Source organism: Ochotona curzoniae, unplaced genomic scaffold (assembly GCF_017591425.1).
Source record: "Ochotona curzoniae isolate NIBS_2020 unplaced genomic scaffold, NIBS_Ocur_1.0 scaffold_4506, whole genome shotgun sequence".
NCBI classification, from domain to species: Eukaryota; Metazoa; Chordata; class Mammalia; order Lagomorpha; family Ochotonidae; genus Ochotona; species Ochotona curzoniae.
In genome coordinates, this window is record NW_024467119.1 from 16,416,628 (window position 1) to 16,433,901 (window position 17,274).

At 46.9% G+C, this 17,274-nt stretch overlaps 1 protein-coding gene across 2 annotated transcripts; it reads right to left on the reverse strand.

Moving 5' to 3' along the window:
- Positions 1 to 650: 650 nt before the first annotated feature.
- Positions 651 to 15,841, reverse strand: GRSF1 (G-rich RNA sequence binding factor 1). Of its 2 annotated transcripts, none has more exons than XM_040966724.1 (10): positions 15,427 to 15,841; positions 13,290 to 13,446; positions 12,226 to 12,381; positions 11,710 to 11,853; positions 10,391 to 10,526; positions 8,033 to 8,214; positions 6,280 to 6,401; positions 4,188 to 4,323; positions 3,760 to 3,835; positions 651 to 1,999 (listed from the first exon to the last, which is right to left on the reverse strand). In XM_040966724.1, exons 1-9 carry the CDS (start codon positions 15,757 to 15,759, stop codon positions 3,786 to 3,788), a joined length of 1,416 nt encoding a protein of 471 aa, XP_040822658.1. In that variant the 5' UTR covers positions 15,760 to 15,841; the 3' UTR covers positions 651 to 1,999; positions 3,760 to 3,785. The 2 variants fall into 2 exon arrangements, with proteins under 2 accessions (XP_040822658.1, XP_040822659.1); XM_040966725.1 differs by lacking the exon at positions 15,427 to 15,841 and adding an exon at positions 15,164 to 15,282.
- Between the last annotated feature and the right edge of the window lie 1,433 nt (positions 15,842 to 17,274).

A 17,274-nucleotide genomic window follows, 5' to 3' on the forward strand; every position in this document is an offset into this window, starting at 1 on the left:
GGCACCGTGGTCTAGCGGCTAGAGTCCTCGCCTTGAACGCCCGGGATCCCTTATGGGCACAGGTTCCAATCCCGGCAGCTCCACTTCCCAGCCAACTCCCTGCTTGTGGCCTGGGAAAGCAGTTGAGGATGGCCCAATGCTTTGGGATCCTGCACCCGCGTGGGAGACCTGGAGGAAGTTCCTGGCTCCTGGCTTCAGATAGGCGCAGCACTGGCTATTGTGGTCATTTCGTGAGTGAATCATCGGACGGATCTTCCTATCTCTCCTCCTCTCTGTATATCTGACTTCGTAATAAAAACAAATAAATCTTTAAAAAAAAATGACTGCAAGACCATGAATTCCTCACCGACTCCAAACCCATAGGTCCTACAGACCTTTTCCACTACAAATTTAAATACCAACTTTGAAAGGAGGTGGGAAGAAGACAGCGTTAACATCATCCAACCAGAATCCAGTGTTAACCAGTAATGAAAACTTGTTCCTATCCAAATATTACAGCTAAAAAATGTCAAGCAGTTTGACTTCCCTCATATGAAACAAACAAAAAAGCGCAAATGAAAATTAATACTTTTTCTTATATATCAGGAAAGATGGAATGAAATACAATCAGTTGACTCACGCACTCCAATAAAAAATACTCTCAGGTAATCTTCAACCTGAAATCAGCCTTCATTTATTGACAACAATACAGGGGTTTTGTATCTCGGATGGCAGTTAGACGGTCACGTAGTACAGCAAAGAAGACACAATCTGTCGTTCTATGTCCCAGATACCACCTTTTAGAGATCTGGACAAATTTAAGAACCAAAGACACATCTCCTGGCCCTGGTGGCTGCTGTCACCATGCGTCAGGGAAAAAGCAAAAACAGTATACAGGATGTGGATTGTCTGAGGCAGGTACACAGAAAGCTAGTTTATTAGGGACTACATCGGGAGGCCGGCCATTTTGTCCACTATTTAAATCACAAGCTGTTGGATATTAAAGCAGCAGCTACTGCCACAATGTGACCCAAGTATAGCTTTAATCAAAACGCCCTCGTACACAAATATACATTAAATGCTATTTTTATTTAAGCAAGGCACCCCTACTTGTTCTAAAACATGGGATGTGCGACCCCACGGAAAGAGCAAATGAGAACTCAGATGTTGTTTTTTCCTATCTAGAGCTGGTTTAAATTCAAGTGCGGCCATAATGTCCTCACCAGTCTGGACTGCTAACACATCACTCCACAATTTCAAGACTAACACACACGCTCGATTCACCCAAAACCAACAAATTGGGGGTTATGGGCAGTTTAGACAGCTTTTAAGTTGAGATTAGAATCTCCCCTTAAATAGACAGGCACCAATGTTCAATGCCTTTAGCACAAGGCTTAAAAAGGCAAAACACTTCTAAAGACATAAAACTGTCAAACTATGATTTACACTAAACCATGGTTTTTATTTTTTATTTGCTGTCCATTTAATTCCTATTCCTATTTAAGTCATCAAATATAGCTACAATTAATCATATTCTGCCAAACCATACCAGTTCAAAGGTCTGAAACCTTCCTTTGCTTTGGTGTGCATTTGGTTAAAATAAAACATTATTTTATTCCATGAGAAGCATAGTATCATGTTCTCCATGAGTGAAAAAACAAGATCTCAAACAGAGTATTTTAAAAGGGAGGAAGATCTTAAAGAATAGTGCCAAATACAGATCTGTAGTCTTCATAACGGGTAACATATCCTCTATCAAAACAAAGTGTCGAAACCATATAAAGGTCAATTTTTGAAATCAAATCCTGAACAGTTTAAACAAAAGTTTTAATTGATTTGTTTCATAATCCCAAACTGACACTCTTCTTTCTCTTTCTAAATAGTTCACTATTAAATTTTTCTTAGAAGTAATTAAACCAAAAACCCCAAACCCTTTCTTCTAGCAGTTGCTGCTAATAAACTGGAACATTCTATCCCAAGTCCCAAAAGGATGTGCAAATGAAATGCTTCTTGTTTCACCCTGAAAATGAAACAAAAATGTCACACATTTACTCCAAATGAAACAGGCCCACAGGTGTTCCCACACCACTGAAAATTCACATTCACACTTCCTTTCTGATAAAGTGCAAATCATCCAAAAAATTCAAAAAGTTAAGGTGAGTGTTCACATCCTAGGATGAAGATAGACTTTCAGAACAGAGTATAACATAGATTTTACATAAAAATTAGCTAAAAGAAATATAGAACACCACTGAATTGTGGGACTTTATATCCAAACATAGCTCATGATGCTTATTAATGTCAGAATGCTCATGTGTCTTCATTATATCATTACAGTGAACTGTCTTGAAGAATCTATAACTACAAGCAGAAAAAAGACTGCTCTATTTTAAAATACTTTATGGGAAAGGGGACAACAGACAACATGTATTTAGACATGGAAAAGACATCAAGTTACTTAGCAAAATGACTTAGATAAGTCATACATGAAATATTTCATTATAACATCATTTAATAAAAAAGGAAACAGTAGCACACTGTTGTAAATTTGTTGTATTGAGGACACGGCCTGGTTTCCCATGTATCATTTCAAACATCTTAAAAATCTTAGAATTAGGGAAAAAACTTAAATTTTGATGAGAAGACAATGCAAGACACATTTACAGTATATTATGAATTGCAGCCAGTAAAGATATGTTTTAAATTTTAAATTTCATCTATTCATTTATCAGTTGAGGCAGAGAAAGTGTCACCACCCAACCCACTGCCCGAACACCTGCAACAGCAGAAGCTGGGAGAAGCCTGGAGCCAGGCACCCTGCGCAGGTCCCCCGCGTGGCTGGCACGACCTCAGCAGCAGGCAGCTGGGAGCAGAAGCAGCGCTGGGCTCACGGCCAGGCGCGCCAATGCGGAGGGACTTTAAACACTGTGCCAAACTCCCATTCCAATAACTTCACCACATAGCATGATGAATCTTGGAAATTATGAAAATATGAAGAAAAGATTCCACAAGGGGATAAGGCTCAAGCCCACTCTCCAGGGGTATTTCCCACAGCCATGAAGATGCTGCTGTGCAGCATGTTAACCCGCAGTCTGCAACACCGGGATCCCATACGGGTGCAGTTTCAACTCTTGACTACTCCACTTCTAAACCAGCTCCATGCTAATGGCCTGTGTTTCGACCTCAATATCCAAGTGGGAGACCCAGCAGTTCTTGCCTACTGGGTTCAGCCTGGCCCAGCTCTGGCCACTGCTTCCATCTGGGAAGTAAAGCAACTACTGGAAGATTTCTGTCTCTCCCTCTCTCTCTGCAACTCTGTGAAATCAATAACTAAGTCTTAAAAAAATAAAAAAAGAAAGAAAACCTGCCACTTGGCATGGCAGCGTTCTCTGTCGAAGCGCATGCCAGTATGCCCGTGAGCAGCAGGGCACGGCTCAAGCGGTCGGGTCCCTCCCAGGCACCACAGGAAAGCTGGGCCGATTCTGGAGTGCTGTGAGAGGTGGGCCAGCCCTGGCCCATACAGGCATTATGTGGAGAGAACCAGCCAATGTCAGATGTCTGTCTCTGTCCGCTTCTCAAATTAAACGAAAATTTAAAACATTTAAAAAGAAAGTAAGGCCATTATACCATCATTTCCCAGGAGAGTTTCAATCTTTATACTAAGGCTTCAATGATTGCGGTGACTTTGACCTTTATTGAACAAAGCTGCTGCCACCATATTACAAACCAGTGAGCTGACAACTGTTAGCAATTCAAAATAATCACACCTCTGAAATTTACCTTATTTTGCGGAGTCCCTGGAAGTTTTATTTTCCTTTTGGACATGAATTTAGGAAGAGCTCAATATATCTGTGATCTGAGAAAAATTAAAGACAGAACAGAGCAAAAAAAACATTAGCTTTAAAAGGTCAAAAAGGAAAAATGAGAAAAAAAAAACATGTTGGAATCTTTCTTTTTAGTTCAGAAAACAACCCAAATTCTTTGCCATTTCCATTCTGTAACTGAAAACTAAAAAGACAACAATGATGCTTCTACCTAATTCTGAATTTTAAAATGCAGATTAATTAACAGGTGAGAAAGTGTTTTTCACTATAATACTCGGTGTTTTATCCTGTATTTTCCAAAGGAAAACTTGCGGGCCAATTCCCAGCAGTCACAGTAGGCACAGACGGTGCTGCGGCGCCTGGCCAGCAGGGAGGCGTACTCACGGACGTGGGAGCGGTCCTTGAGCATGGCGGCCACGGCGTCCTCGTGGCTGTCGAAGTGCACGTCGGCCTCCCCGGTGGCCTTCCCGCTGGAGCTGTACTCCATGGTGATCCTCACCGGCTTCAGCGGCGCGAAGAACTGGGCAGAGGGCAGGCCAGAGTGACACCAAGTCCCTGTGCGCCTCCGCCCCCTCCGCGCGTCTCCGCCCCCGGCCCACAGCCCCGCGAACCGCTTTTCGGACTTGCTACACCTACCAGCTCCTCTGACCTCCCTTGCTCAGAACTCGGGGTTACATTTCAAGGGTCTGCTACAATCACGGCACAAACAGCTCTCACACACCCTGGGAACCAACAAGGACCACTTTCATGACTTCCCACACACATCCTTCCTCTTGTTCACGAACGCCCATCAAATATGCCTAACTTTTTACGATGATTAACTTTTCACCATTTTTGTAATGAGATATAAGCCTGAGAGATTTCTATCCTACCAGTGCTATATAAACACTGCTATCACACTTGAGCAGTCATGATTAAAAACCAAAGCAATACAGCATAATGCTTTCATAAAAATGTACAATTTGGAGACGGGTACATTATCCTAGCAGCTAAAGTCCTTGCCTTGCACACACTAGGAACCCATGTGGGTGCCAGTTCTGGTACCCGTGGCCCCGCTTCCCATCCAGCTCCCTGCTGCTTGTGGCCTGGGCTGAGGACGGCCCAAAGCCTTGGGACCCTGCACCCTTGTGGGAGACCCAGAGGAAGTTCTTGGCTCCTGGCTTCGGATTGGCACAGCTCTGGCTGATGAGGCCGCTTGGTGAGTCAATCAGCAAACGGAAGATCTTTCTCTGTTTCTCCTCCTCTCTGACTTTCCAATAAAGATAATTTAAAAAAATTTTTTTTAAGCGCAATTTAAGACACGATTCCTCGGGCTGGCCTTGTGGCACAGTGAATTAAGCCACTGCCTGCACTGCTGAGACCCCCTATGGGCACCAGTTCATGTCATGCTGTTCTACCAACCCAGCAGAGGACCCAGTGGCTGAGGTCCTGACATGGACATGAATGACCTGGAGGAAGCTCTTGGCTGCTGCCTGGCCCAGCCTCTGCTCCTCCCTTCCTTTGTAGCTCTTCCAAATGAATACATAACCCTGGGGGTGGGGGAAACAGGGTGTTATTGCTATTAGACTTTATGAAATAATGAAAAAGAGGTCCCGTTACTAAGACTTTTTGTCCTCAAGTTCAAAAAAATCAAGGGCTTTGCTATTTTACTTTTTTCATTTCATACAGATGTTGCAAGCAAGCCACATGGTACCCAATGAAAATCTACGCATTTAGAAGTACCAGATGCTTGGGTGCCAAATTTGTGTCTTTGCTGTGCCACTTCCAATCCAACTTCCTGCTTATGGCTTGGGAAAGCAGTGGAAGACGGCCCAAGTCCTTGGGACCCTAAACCCACACAGGAGGTGCAGGGAACGCTCTTGGCTCCTGGTTTTGCTCCAGCCACTGTGGTCATTTGGGAATGATCCAGCAGATGGACAATATCTCTCTCTCTCTGTATAACTCTTTCAAATAAAAAATAATCTTGAAGGAAAAAAAAAAAAGTAGTACCAGATTCTTGTCTAGTACATAACTGAGTTGTGATGAACTGAGGATCTTACTCTCCATTTCAGGATGTAACCCAGCAGCTATGATGTCCGTGCGGACACCTCCATCCCACACGGAGTGCCTGATGCTGCACTCAAGAAGGCAGCTGTGACGGCTCGAACACCTGGGCCCCCAGCACCCACGTGAGACATGGGGATTGCGTCCCTGGTTCCCCGCTTCAGTCCCTCCGGTTACAAGCATTTAGGGGAATGCACAAACGAATGACAGCAAACTGTCCGGCTCCTTCCATCTTATCCTCTAAGACTTTTCTGACTTTAAAATACAGTAAGAATAATAAAAACCCACACCTCGAAACACGGAAATCAAAACAAGCCTCTGCCAGCAGGGAGATGCTGTTACCGCTCAGACTGCAGAGCCTGTGTGGCCTGCTCTCGGCCTCCCCGAATGAACACAAGGCGAGGTTAGAACTTGTTCAAACAGTGCCACCTACATTTATAATGTCCTGGGCGTTGGCTTGGAAGGGCAGTCCTCTCATGTGGACAACATGCAGGGAAGGCGCCGTCACGAAGTCGCCAGGCTCGGGAAGCCTTTCTGCAACCTCCTTAGGCATTTCTGAGAAACGGAACAAAAACCACTGTGATAACCCCAACAACGCCGGGGGTTCCTAACAGAGCATTCTCACATTTATGTCAAAACCTCTCAATTCCTCTTAAACTAGTAAAGAAAAGCTTTAAAGCCCAAAATGAGTGGGTAAACCTCCAACTGCACTTTGGCGTCTCATATGGGCATCGTCAGGTCCTGGCTGCTCCACTTCTGACTCAGCTCCCTGTTCATGTATTTGGGAAAAAAAAAATAGCCAAGTGTTTGGACCTCCACACCCACATGGGAGACTCAGAAGTAGCTCTGGGCTCCTGGCTTTGGCCTGGTAGAGTCCCTGCATTTCAATCTCTCTTCTCTCTATAACTCTGTCTTTCAAACATTAAAAAAAAAAAAAAATCTGAAAGTTCTTCTGCTTAGCAAACATCACCTAAACAGCCATAAGCATTTAGTATCTCCAACCATCATCACACTAAGAACTTAGCTTTCTGTAACAACAGAGCAAAAGTAAAATATTATGAGTTATACTATGAAAGCAAGAGAAAGCCTTCTGGGTTATGTGCAGCGCCACCCCAACCCAAAAAAAGAATTAATACTAAGCAATGTGACAGATATCCCTGAGTATGAGTTTAGAAGGTCTTTATCAGGGCCAACGTGGTAGTGCTACACGTTAATCCTCCGCCGGCAGAGTCATCAATCCAATATGGGCTCTGGCTCATGTCCCAGCTGCTCCACTTCTGATTCAGCTCCCTGTTTATGACCTGAGACAGTAGTGAAGGATGGCTAAAGTCCTTGGGCCCCTGCACCCACAGGAGACCAGGACAAAGTTCCTAGCTCCAAATCAACTCAGCTCTGGCTGCTGAGTTGATGTCCATCTGGGGAGTAAGCAAGCAGGAAGAAGCTCTCTCAGTGAAATCTGCCGCTCCACTCTGAATAAAAACGTATTTACCAACCTTCCAAGACCAAGATTTCAATTTACTCTGAATTAAGAATCAAAGAAGGAATAAAATCCAGAAGTAAATACCAATCCATACTTCAGTCAATATTCCTAGTCTCCACCTACATCCTCATGCTCCTTAGTTTAAACGCTGTCACTTTACTTCCTTTCATTCATTTTTACTATCAAGCTTTTGATTTACAGCCCATAAAATGATTCAAGTAAAAATACAGCTAACCAGGAGCCAGCACCACAGGGCTGTGGGTGAAGCTGCCGCCTGAAATGCTAGCATCTCACATCTCAATGTTCCCTAGAGGCCTGATGCTCAGCTTCCAGCTCAGCTCCCCAATAACAGGCCTGGGCCCCGGCACCTATGGGCCACCGGCTGCAGCTCAGGGCTTCCGGCTTCAGTCTAGACCAGCCTCAGTCATTAAGGCCAGCTGGGGACTGAACCAGCACATGCAAGATCTCTTTCTCACATCACTTCTCAAACATATTCTTTAAAAAAAAAATCATAAAAATAAAACTAACTGAACATTTACATCCTGCATTTATTCAAAGTATTCGCCACAGAGACAACTGACTACTTCTAACCTATAACTCAGTTATCATATCATCTTATCATTTCATACCACATGATCTTAAAGAAAAACAGCTTTTTAACAAAAAGCAAAATACCTAAGATGAGTATAAGGAGATGCAAGATTACCTATTTCCTTCTCACTTTCGAAAGCTGTCATGGGGCGAACCTCCTCATTCACTTCCTGTTCTTCAAAGACCACTTCCGGCTCCGTGATAAACTTCGCAGTGGGAGATGCAGCTTTCTTCCCCTTGTGAGAGCCAACATGTGTTCGAACTTCATTCCTTCTGCTTGGAAATATCTCTATATACCTGTGTGAAAGCAAACACGAGCAGGCGTGAGTGATGACGACAGCTAACTTCACAACGAAAGGATTTAAAACAAACATGCATATGTTACATTTCCAACAGCTTAGAAACGCCAAGTTTCCAAACTGATAACAGAAACATACCTTAAGCCCATGACAGTAGGTCACTGAGGTTCCAAAAGTAACAGTTTTCTTAAAACGCACCTTTTAAAGATTTTTAGAAAAATTATTTGAAAGGGAAAGTTACAGAAACACAGAGAGGGGAAAAACACTAGTCTTCCACCTGTTCATTCACTCTCCAAATGGCCACAGCAAGCAGGGCTGTACCAGGCAGGAGGCAGGAACCTGGAGCTTCAGCTGGGTCTCCCATGATGCAGGGGCTCAAGGGCCCGGGCCATCCTCGCTGTTTTTCCTAGGTCATTAGTATGGAACTGGATCAGAAGCAGAACAGCCAGAACATAAACCGGTGACCATAGAGTGGGCTGCCCCAAAACCAGCTCCTTCAAACCTATTTGCATAGTATTTCTTAAGCCCTGTTTTGCTCCATGTGAATAACTCTGTGAGGCCAATTATGTACTTAGAAAAGCAGCTACAGGAAGCCCTCCACCCCAACACACACACACACACAGTGGTCAACAATCTATAGGAGCCTCGAAATTCAATTCCATGAGCAGTGCTCTTATAAGAGACAAAAAACCACAGTGTGAGACATGACTTCCCCAGAAGTTCAGGATAAAGCTGGAGAACCACGAACGGTCATGCTGACTAGCTGTTGCAGCAGCAAAGGGACTAACTATTAAATGCAGTGTTTAGAATCAGATTTTTTTCAACACTGCTTTTTGAAGCAGAGTTATTACATGTGAACTGTAAAATTATTTTTCATTTACAGACTTATAAAGATTGGGCCTGGCACAATGGCTCAACTGGCTAATCCTGCCTTTAAGCACCAGCCTGGATCCCATATGGGTGCCAGTTCATGTCCCAAGTTGCTCCACTTCCCATCTGGCTCCTTGCTTATGGCCTGGGAAAGCAGTAGAGGATGGCCCAAAGCCTTGGGACCCTACATCTACATGGGAGACCTGGAAGAAGCGCCTGGCTCCTGGCTTTGGATTGGCTCAGCTCCAGCAGTTGCGGCCATTTGGGGAGTGAACCAGCAGATTGGAAGACCATTCTCTCTGTCTCTCCTCCTCTCTGTATATCTGTCTTTCCAATAAAAACAAATATTTAACAAAGATTAAATGAGCATTTCTGCTTAAAAGACCTGACACACCTTTTTTTGAGTTAAAAAGAGTAGAAAGCAGCAAAACAATGATTTAAAATTTGGCATCTTCTACATTTCAAAAAGTAAAGTTCCAACTCAAACTACCTCCATAATTATTTGCATCCCAACTGGTGTTATATGAGACACAGTACACAACAGCAGACCCAACTTCTTCCAACGCCAAGTGCATTTCAACAGAGAAGGGGTGGGGGCAGCACAGCAGCACAACATGCTAATCCTCCACCTGTCACACCAGCATCCACAGTGAGCTCTAGTTCATGTCCCAGGTGCTCCACTTCCCAGCCTGTGGCCTGGCAAAGAAGCAGAGGATCACTCAAGTCCTTGGGACCTTTACTCTTGTTGGAGACCCAGAAAGCCGCTCTAGGCTCCTGAGCCGCTCAGCTTCCGTCCACTGCAGCCATGTGAGGAATTAGCAGATGGAAGGTCTCTGTCTCTCCGTTTTTCTGTAAACATGCCTTGCAAATAAATCTTAAAAAATAAATCTTGGAAAAAAAAAAGAGGGCAAGGGAATAAATAATATGCTCCAGTTTACAAAAGAAATTAAGAGACAACAATCAAATGCAACATGTGAACGCAGAATTCTAAACCAACTGTAAAAAAGTATTTTTGGTACACGTGGGAACGTGTCATTGTAGGCTATTAGATAACTGCTGACTTTTTACACATGATCATAGTGCTTATGTAAGACAATGGCGTTTTAAGATGCATACTGAAAAGAGAGATCAAACAAATCTAACAGATGCTATCATTTGTTATTCCAAGTGACAGGCACGACAGCTCAGAAGCCTCCCCTCCCCGCTCTGCAGCACTTGGACAATTTCACATTCTCGGTCCAGTCCATGCATCAGGCTGACCTGCAGGACCTCTGCCACCGACAAACAGGCTCCCCTTCACTCACCGCTTCCCAATCTCTTCCCTGTGTTTCAGCAGGGCTTGGCTGGCCATCTCAGGTTCTTCAAACTGCACATAGGCCTCCCCTGTTTTTCTTCTCCCTCTGTAGTCCATCACAAAAGTAATGTCTACTATATTGAGACCTAGGATACCCAAAAATTACTACAAATCAGTGCTAACAGAAATGGTTTTTATCTTAAAACTAACATAATTATTAAGAGAACCTACATCTTGTTTTGCTTGTCCTAAAGCTAGATGTACTCAGATAGGACAGCCAGAATTTAATATCTGCATTTCCAAAATGTCTGGTGCCTAAAGAGCCCCTCTAAAACACACACCTATCCATTGTTTACTCATGGGGTACCAATAGTCACACACTGCCTAACAACCCCATAAACACAACAGCACAGGACACTGGTCCCATAAGATCCCTGCCTAGTGACGTCAAAGCCATCTCAGTCTGTGTAAGCACACTGCTCCATGCTCACTAAAGGAGAAAGCCCCCAGGCACACCTTTCTCAGAACAGATTCCATCAGTAAGCAAAGACCATTAAAAGGGGTACTTCAAAAAGTTCATGGAAGAAGGAATCAGAGTAAGTTGACTTTGATGCAAAAATCTTGTGAAATCCATGCACAAAAGGGTTCTTCAAAAAGTTAATGGGAGAGCCCGGCACAAGAGCATAGTGGTTAAAGTGCTCACCTTGAACAAGCTGGGCTCTCATATGGGTGCCGGTTCTAATCCCGGCAGCTCCACTTCCCATCCAGCTCCCTGCTTGTGGCCTGGGAAAGCAGCTGAGGGCGGCCTAAAGCCTTGGGACCCTGCATCCACATGCAAGATCAGGAAGAAATCCTGGCTCCTGGCTTTGGATTGGCTCAGCATCACTTGGGGAGTGAACCATCAGATGAAAGATTTTTCTCTCTGTGTCTCCTCCTCTCTGTATATCTGCCTTTCCAATAAAAATAAATAAATCTTAAAAAGAAAAAAAAAGTTTATGGAAAACACATTTTATGAAAAAAAGCATGCATGAAGCTGCACCAAAATAACCTAATCTCCTATTTTCATTTTTCCATGAACTTTCTGAAGCACCCTAAATGGAGACTGAGGCTAACATTATTATAACTAATTTTAGTAGGAATTAGACAACACTTCGAAGCCAAAGAAGTTGCTACTGTCTGAAGTAGGGCCTCGTGTCATGAGATATTTACTTTAATAAGAGATTATTTTGAAATTTAATAATTCCTAAAGGGCTCACACAATAAAATACAGGAGATAATTAGAGGGAAATGAGCAAAAAATGACACCCCACACATTAGAGTGAGACACACCTGCAAAGAATTCTATGATGTCTTTCTCATTGCAACTGTAGGGAAGTCCTCGCAGACGGACCACGCCGTCGTTCACCACAGGCGAGGACTTGACGTGCAGGCTCTTCATTAAGGCATCCACATCTTCATTGTTTATCTCATACACTACGCAGAAAAGGCACAGCATGAGTGTAAACTTCACAGAACAAAGGAAGAGGCTATTTTTAAAATCAAATCTGTATTACCCCTTGGTGAGTTATCTAATAACTAAGGTGTCCTATGTGGCTCACAAGGACCCGAGCATCTGGGTGTCGGCTACGTAAGATGCACATGAGGAAGCTGGACAAGGAGCAGTTGCTGCTCTTGAACTCAGCCACTCTCACAAGGCATGAGGTGTTCCAGACACTCAACTCTCAAGACAATTTGGTCAACATCCCTAAAATATCTAACAACTTCACTACTATTGGGGATTAAACGAAAACATCTCTGAAAAGCACAAACATGGAACCCCTCTTCCAAAGCCAGAACTTCACACACCTTCCACGTAACGCTGGCCCATGTACATGTGGTGCTTCTCCAAGGCTTTCTGCACATCCTGCTCAGACTCCATTTCAATTAAGGCATCGCCCCTTCGCTTCCCATCTCTGTTTAAGAGGAAATGTATTCCATTCTCACCATTCCGGATTCTGCAGTCTGAGAGTGAATGAAAAATCAATGAAAAGCAAACTTTCAGCTCAAATTCACAAGTGGCTAGCATGCAATTATCCAGAAACATCTGTCATGCTCCTTACACAACCTCCATCTCCGGAGCCATCCAAACGCTGTGAGGAAGGAGCTCTACAGCACGCCAAGCAGAAAAGGGCAGTTCAGCCTGGCACGGAGGCTTTCCTGACCCAACACAAAATGCATTAAGTCCTTGCCTCTGCTTCTCCGTCAGTTCCCATCACTTAATGGGATTTAAATGTGCTTGGGCTGCTGCACAGCCGTCTTCCTTTAAAGTCATAACCACAGGCTTCTGAAGCACCTCCTCTAAGAATAGTTTTGCTACCACATTTTATCCCTCACCCCCTTTGCAGAAGGAAGGAAAGGGCTGCCCTAGTGCACCTCTTATGACGGGACTAATTCAAATGTTAGACTATTCTACCCCAGTTTACAGTGGCATCTTCTGAAAATCTCTTGAAGATCAAATTAAAGAGCCACACATACAGAAATTAAGAACACAGATTGTATCATGTCAAAACCCATGACAGAGGGATCTCCACCATTTGGTATTAAGTGATCTTGCATTCTAAGTGGATATACCACAGAAAGCGCTGCTCTTAACCCAGTATCCCCATGAACAGGTGTAGCTTTCTGATATGTTCATATTAAAACCAGAGAAAACGGCTTTGATACCACAGTTTTAATAGCAAACACTTTCACTGTACTCACTTAAAAACCTGGCAAATACAGACCAGTCGGAACCCATGGTGTCACGGTCGGACCAGGGTAGCAGCCAGCATAAAAGTATTCCCAATCACCAAGCAAAACGCCCACAGCGCACCTGCAGGATCTCGCAGGATTCCCTTCGACTCCCAAGAAGTCCCACATTTAAAACATACCCGAGAAGAAGTTCATCACGTCTTCCATGGTGCAGGACCACGGTAACCCCTGCGCGCGAATGAGAAAAACATCATCCACTTCCTCTCCCAGCTTGGGCGGGGCCAGGTCGTACTCGGGCAGGGCCGGAAGGTCTTCCAGGTAGGTGGGTTTGGACTCCTTCCGAGACAAATGAAGACGTGTAAAAATGTGTCTGACAACCTATTGGGGAAAATGTTGATTTCTACAAATGAATGCTCTACATATTAGTAACATTTCAGAGGCAAAATGCAAACTTGCCAAATTGAACAGGTCCTGTTTTGGCTTCAAATGTACATCCTAAAGCAAGAGGCAAGCATACTCTCGTGATATGGCAGGCCATAAATTTTAAAATTCATCAGCCTCAAACTACACCTCTCACGTTTAACTGAGATACTACAAGATAGCTCAGACTCCCCTCTCTCCAAGAGATTCATATCTTGACAAGCATATGAGACAACACACGTTAAGTGCTGTAACTAAGGCTTCAAGTAAGAAGGGTTATAAAACACAGCACTAACTAAAGAATCAAGATGGGATACCAGATGTACACAAGACGGGGCATTACAGCGGGAGAGGCGGGGAAAGCAGCCACAAAAACCAAGGCCCATTTGGAAAACGGCAACTACACGCACTCGGAGCCAAAGAAAATGAGCTGGCAAAAGGACCTCGGGAGGATGCAGCACAAGGCCTGGAGCCTGGGCACCCATGCCCTCTGCCAGGCAGCCAGAGGGAATAAAGACAACGCAGTGGGTAAATGCAGGGCCAGGATGCCCCGCAGACTGACCTATCAGCTGGCACCCCAGGACGGTTCAACACGGGGCGGGCATCAAAAAAGGCCGCCGCAGTGCGAGGCCAGCAGGAGCTTAACACACATCCACTGAGCTCAGAAAACAGGAAAGCGCAGCAACACGCCCCGTGTCCCCCAAGCCCTGTCTTAGGATGTCTTCCCTTACTAAGGAACCAAGCATGCATGCCAGCACTGCGTCTAACGCGCAGTACTGGGAGATGCTCAACAGATTCTACCACTGTCCTCAATTTTACAGAAAAGAAAAAATAAGAGCAGGTGATTCGCTAAGGTTCAGTTGGCGAAGGGGGTGTTTGTTTTAAGGCAACTTTCCCCGTTTTCCCAGCCTTCCAAAAAGCAGTATGACAAGCTTTACAGAAAAAGGGCAGTAGCAAAGTATTGGGCCAGGATTCAAATCAATTAGCTCAGCCCCTGGCAGAGAGCAGCCATGCCGATTAATCTTGCAGCTTCCAGAAATTCAAAGAGAAGCACAAACTGAATCAAGACAAACACCTCAGAATGAAGGACAGTCCAAAGTGTGCAGTCACTTCGCAGAGGCCACCTAGCCTCACAGACGAGGTGCCAAACATCTGCCATCGGAGTTCTTAACAGGAAAACCCTGTGCACTGAACTCCTGGGACCCCCACATTGTGGCCTCGACCCTGCAAGCGCATTCCCCCGCCCCGCCCGCCCGAGCCCAGCAATCTGTCCCCATGCCCCGGAATCAAACGCTCCGCTCCCCAAACTGTTCTTCCCCGTGACCCACAATCCTGAAGGGCCTTCCGTCACAGCAAGCGGAGTTCCCAGAGGTGACCTTCAGGAAAGTGGGGCAGCGCGCCGTGGCCCGAGGACACGAGCAAGGAGCGCGCGCCGGGGGCCCTGGCTTCTCCCCGACAGGCCGGCCGTGCCACCGGGAGCGTGAACCCTCCGGGGCCCGGCGGGTCGGCTGCACCGAAGCTCCCCGCCACCCGGCGCGGGGTCCGGCCTCCCAACTTGACGAGCAGCGGGTGGAGAGCGAGAGGGATGCGGGGAGCAAAGGAGGCCGGTCCGCAGCAGCCTCACCAAACCTACCATGGGCCCGGCGGGAAACAAGGCCTCAACATTCACCCCAGTCACACTTAAGACTTGCCCAACCGACCAGAGAGACTCAAAGAGAGAACAAAACGAGGGGGTAAAAAAAAAAAAAACAATCGGGAGGCCTGGGTGAGCGTCCCTTGTTCCCGGGCCCAATAGGAGGACGGAGCGGACCGGAGAGGGGGAGGGGGCCGGTGTGCGGCGCGTGCGCGCGGCCGGGAAGGGGGCTCCGGCGCGCGGCCCTCGCGGCGCCCACGTACCTGGCTGTAGCCCCGCGCCGTGCCCGCGGCCCCGGGCAGCAGAGGGGCGCGCAGGGCCGGGTAGGCGGCGGCGGCCGCGGCGGCGGCGGAGGTGGCCGCGGGGGCAGGGCCCGCCAGTGTACCGGCGGGCGCAGGCCCGAGCTGAAGGCCCCGGGTCTGGGAGGCGGCGGCCCCGAGCAGCAGCAGCAGGCGGCGGCGGCCGGAGACTCCGGAGGGGAAGGAGCCCGAGGCGGAATAAAAGGGTAGGCAGGCGGCGCCGGAGCGCCGGCAGCTGCCGCAGTTACAGCCGCAGCCCCGGAGCAGCGCCCCGAGGACCCAGCGCGTCCCGGCCATGGACTCCAGCGGCGGCACGGGGCCTGGAGGCGGCTGCCGCTGCAGCGCGAGCGAAGGGGAAGTGGAATCCAGGGCCGGGGAGGGGACGCCGGGCACATGCGCCGCCGGCTCCGGGGAAGCGGTGAGGTGCCAGGAGGCGGAGGAGAGCGCGCCGCTCCGCCCGGTCTCCGCCCTGTGGGCGGGCCTTCCCGGGCGCCGGCTGCCCCTTCCCGGGGGAGGTCCGACAGCGGTGGACCCCACACCCCCAGACTGGTGACGTGAGCGGCACCTGAGCCCTTTCGGGAAAGCATGTGATATCGCGGTGATGGATAGACATGGGGTGATATTGGAGGAAGTTTGATGACCCCCAAAGGTGACATAAATGAATTCTCACGGTTAAAAAGGAAACACTAACAAAAGGGGAGCTTTATTGTGCAACACATCATAGAAATATTTCCTTGAACTTCTAGAAACGTAACAGCTTTCTTTAAATAAAAATTTGTGGGCCCGGCGGCGTGGCCTAGCGGCTAAAGTCCTCGCCTTGAACGCCCCGGGATCCCATATGGACGCCGGTTCTAATCTTGGCAGCTCCACTTTCCATCCAGCTCCCTGCTTGTGGCCTGGGAAAGCAGTGGAGGACGGCCCAAAGCCTTGGGACCCTGCACCTGTGTGGAATACCTGGAGGAAGTTCCTGGCTCCTGGCTTTGGATCAGCATAGCACCGGCCATTGCGCTCACTTGAGGAGTGAATCATCGGACAGAAGATCTTCCTCTCTGTCTCTCCTCCTCTCTGTATATCTGACTTTCCAATAAATAAATAAATCTTAAAAAATTTTTGTATATTTGAAAGGCAAAATTATAAAAAGTTATATCTTGCATGTGCCATGCATGCCCCAAAAGGCAGGATTTGACCCCTTGGAAGCCAGGAACCAGAACCTCCAACCTGGTCTGCCACATGTACGCACTCGGGCCGTGTCCCACTGCCTCCCACTGCCATTCTCCACTGCTTTCCCAGGCCTACAACAAGGAACTGGATGGGAACTAGAGCAGCTGGGACAGGAACCTGTGCCCACATGGGAGGCCCATGCTTGAAGGTAGAGGATTAGGCAATCGCACCATTGTGCAGGCCTACTTAAGGAGAATCTAAGGCAAAAAAAGAAACTAGCTTTGAAAAAGACTCTTTCGGGCCTGGCGCGATGGTGGAGTGATTAAGGTCCTCGTCTTGCATGCTGGGATCCCTTATGGGCACTAGTTCTAATCCTGGCGGCTCCGCTTCCCTTCCAGCTCCCTGCTTGTGGCCTGGGAAAGCAGTCAAGGATGGCCCAAAGCCTTGGGACCCTGTACCCGTGTGGGAGACCTGGAAGAGCTCCTGGCTCCTGACTTCAGATTGGCTCAGCTCCAGTTATTGCAGCCGCTTGGGGAGTGAATCATCAGACAGAAGATCTTCCTCTCTGTCTCTCCTCTCTGTATATCTGCCTTTCCAATAATAATTAAAAAAAAAAAAAGAAAGTGTTAAAATCATGCATGCAATGCGCAT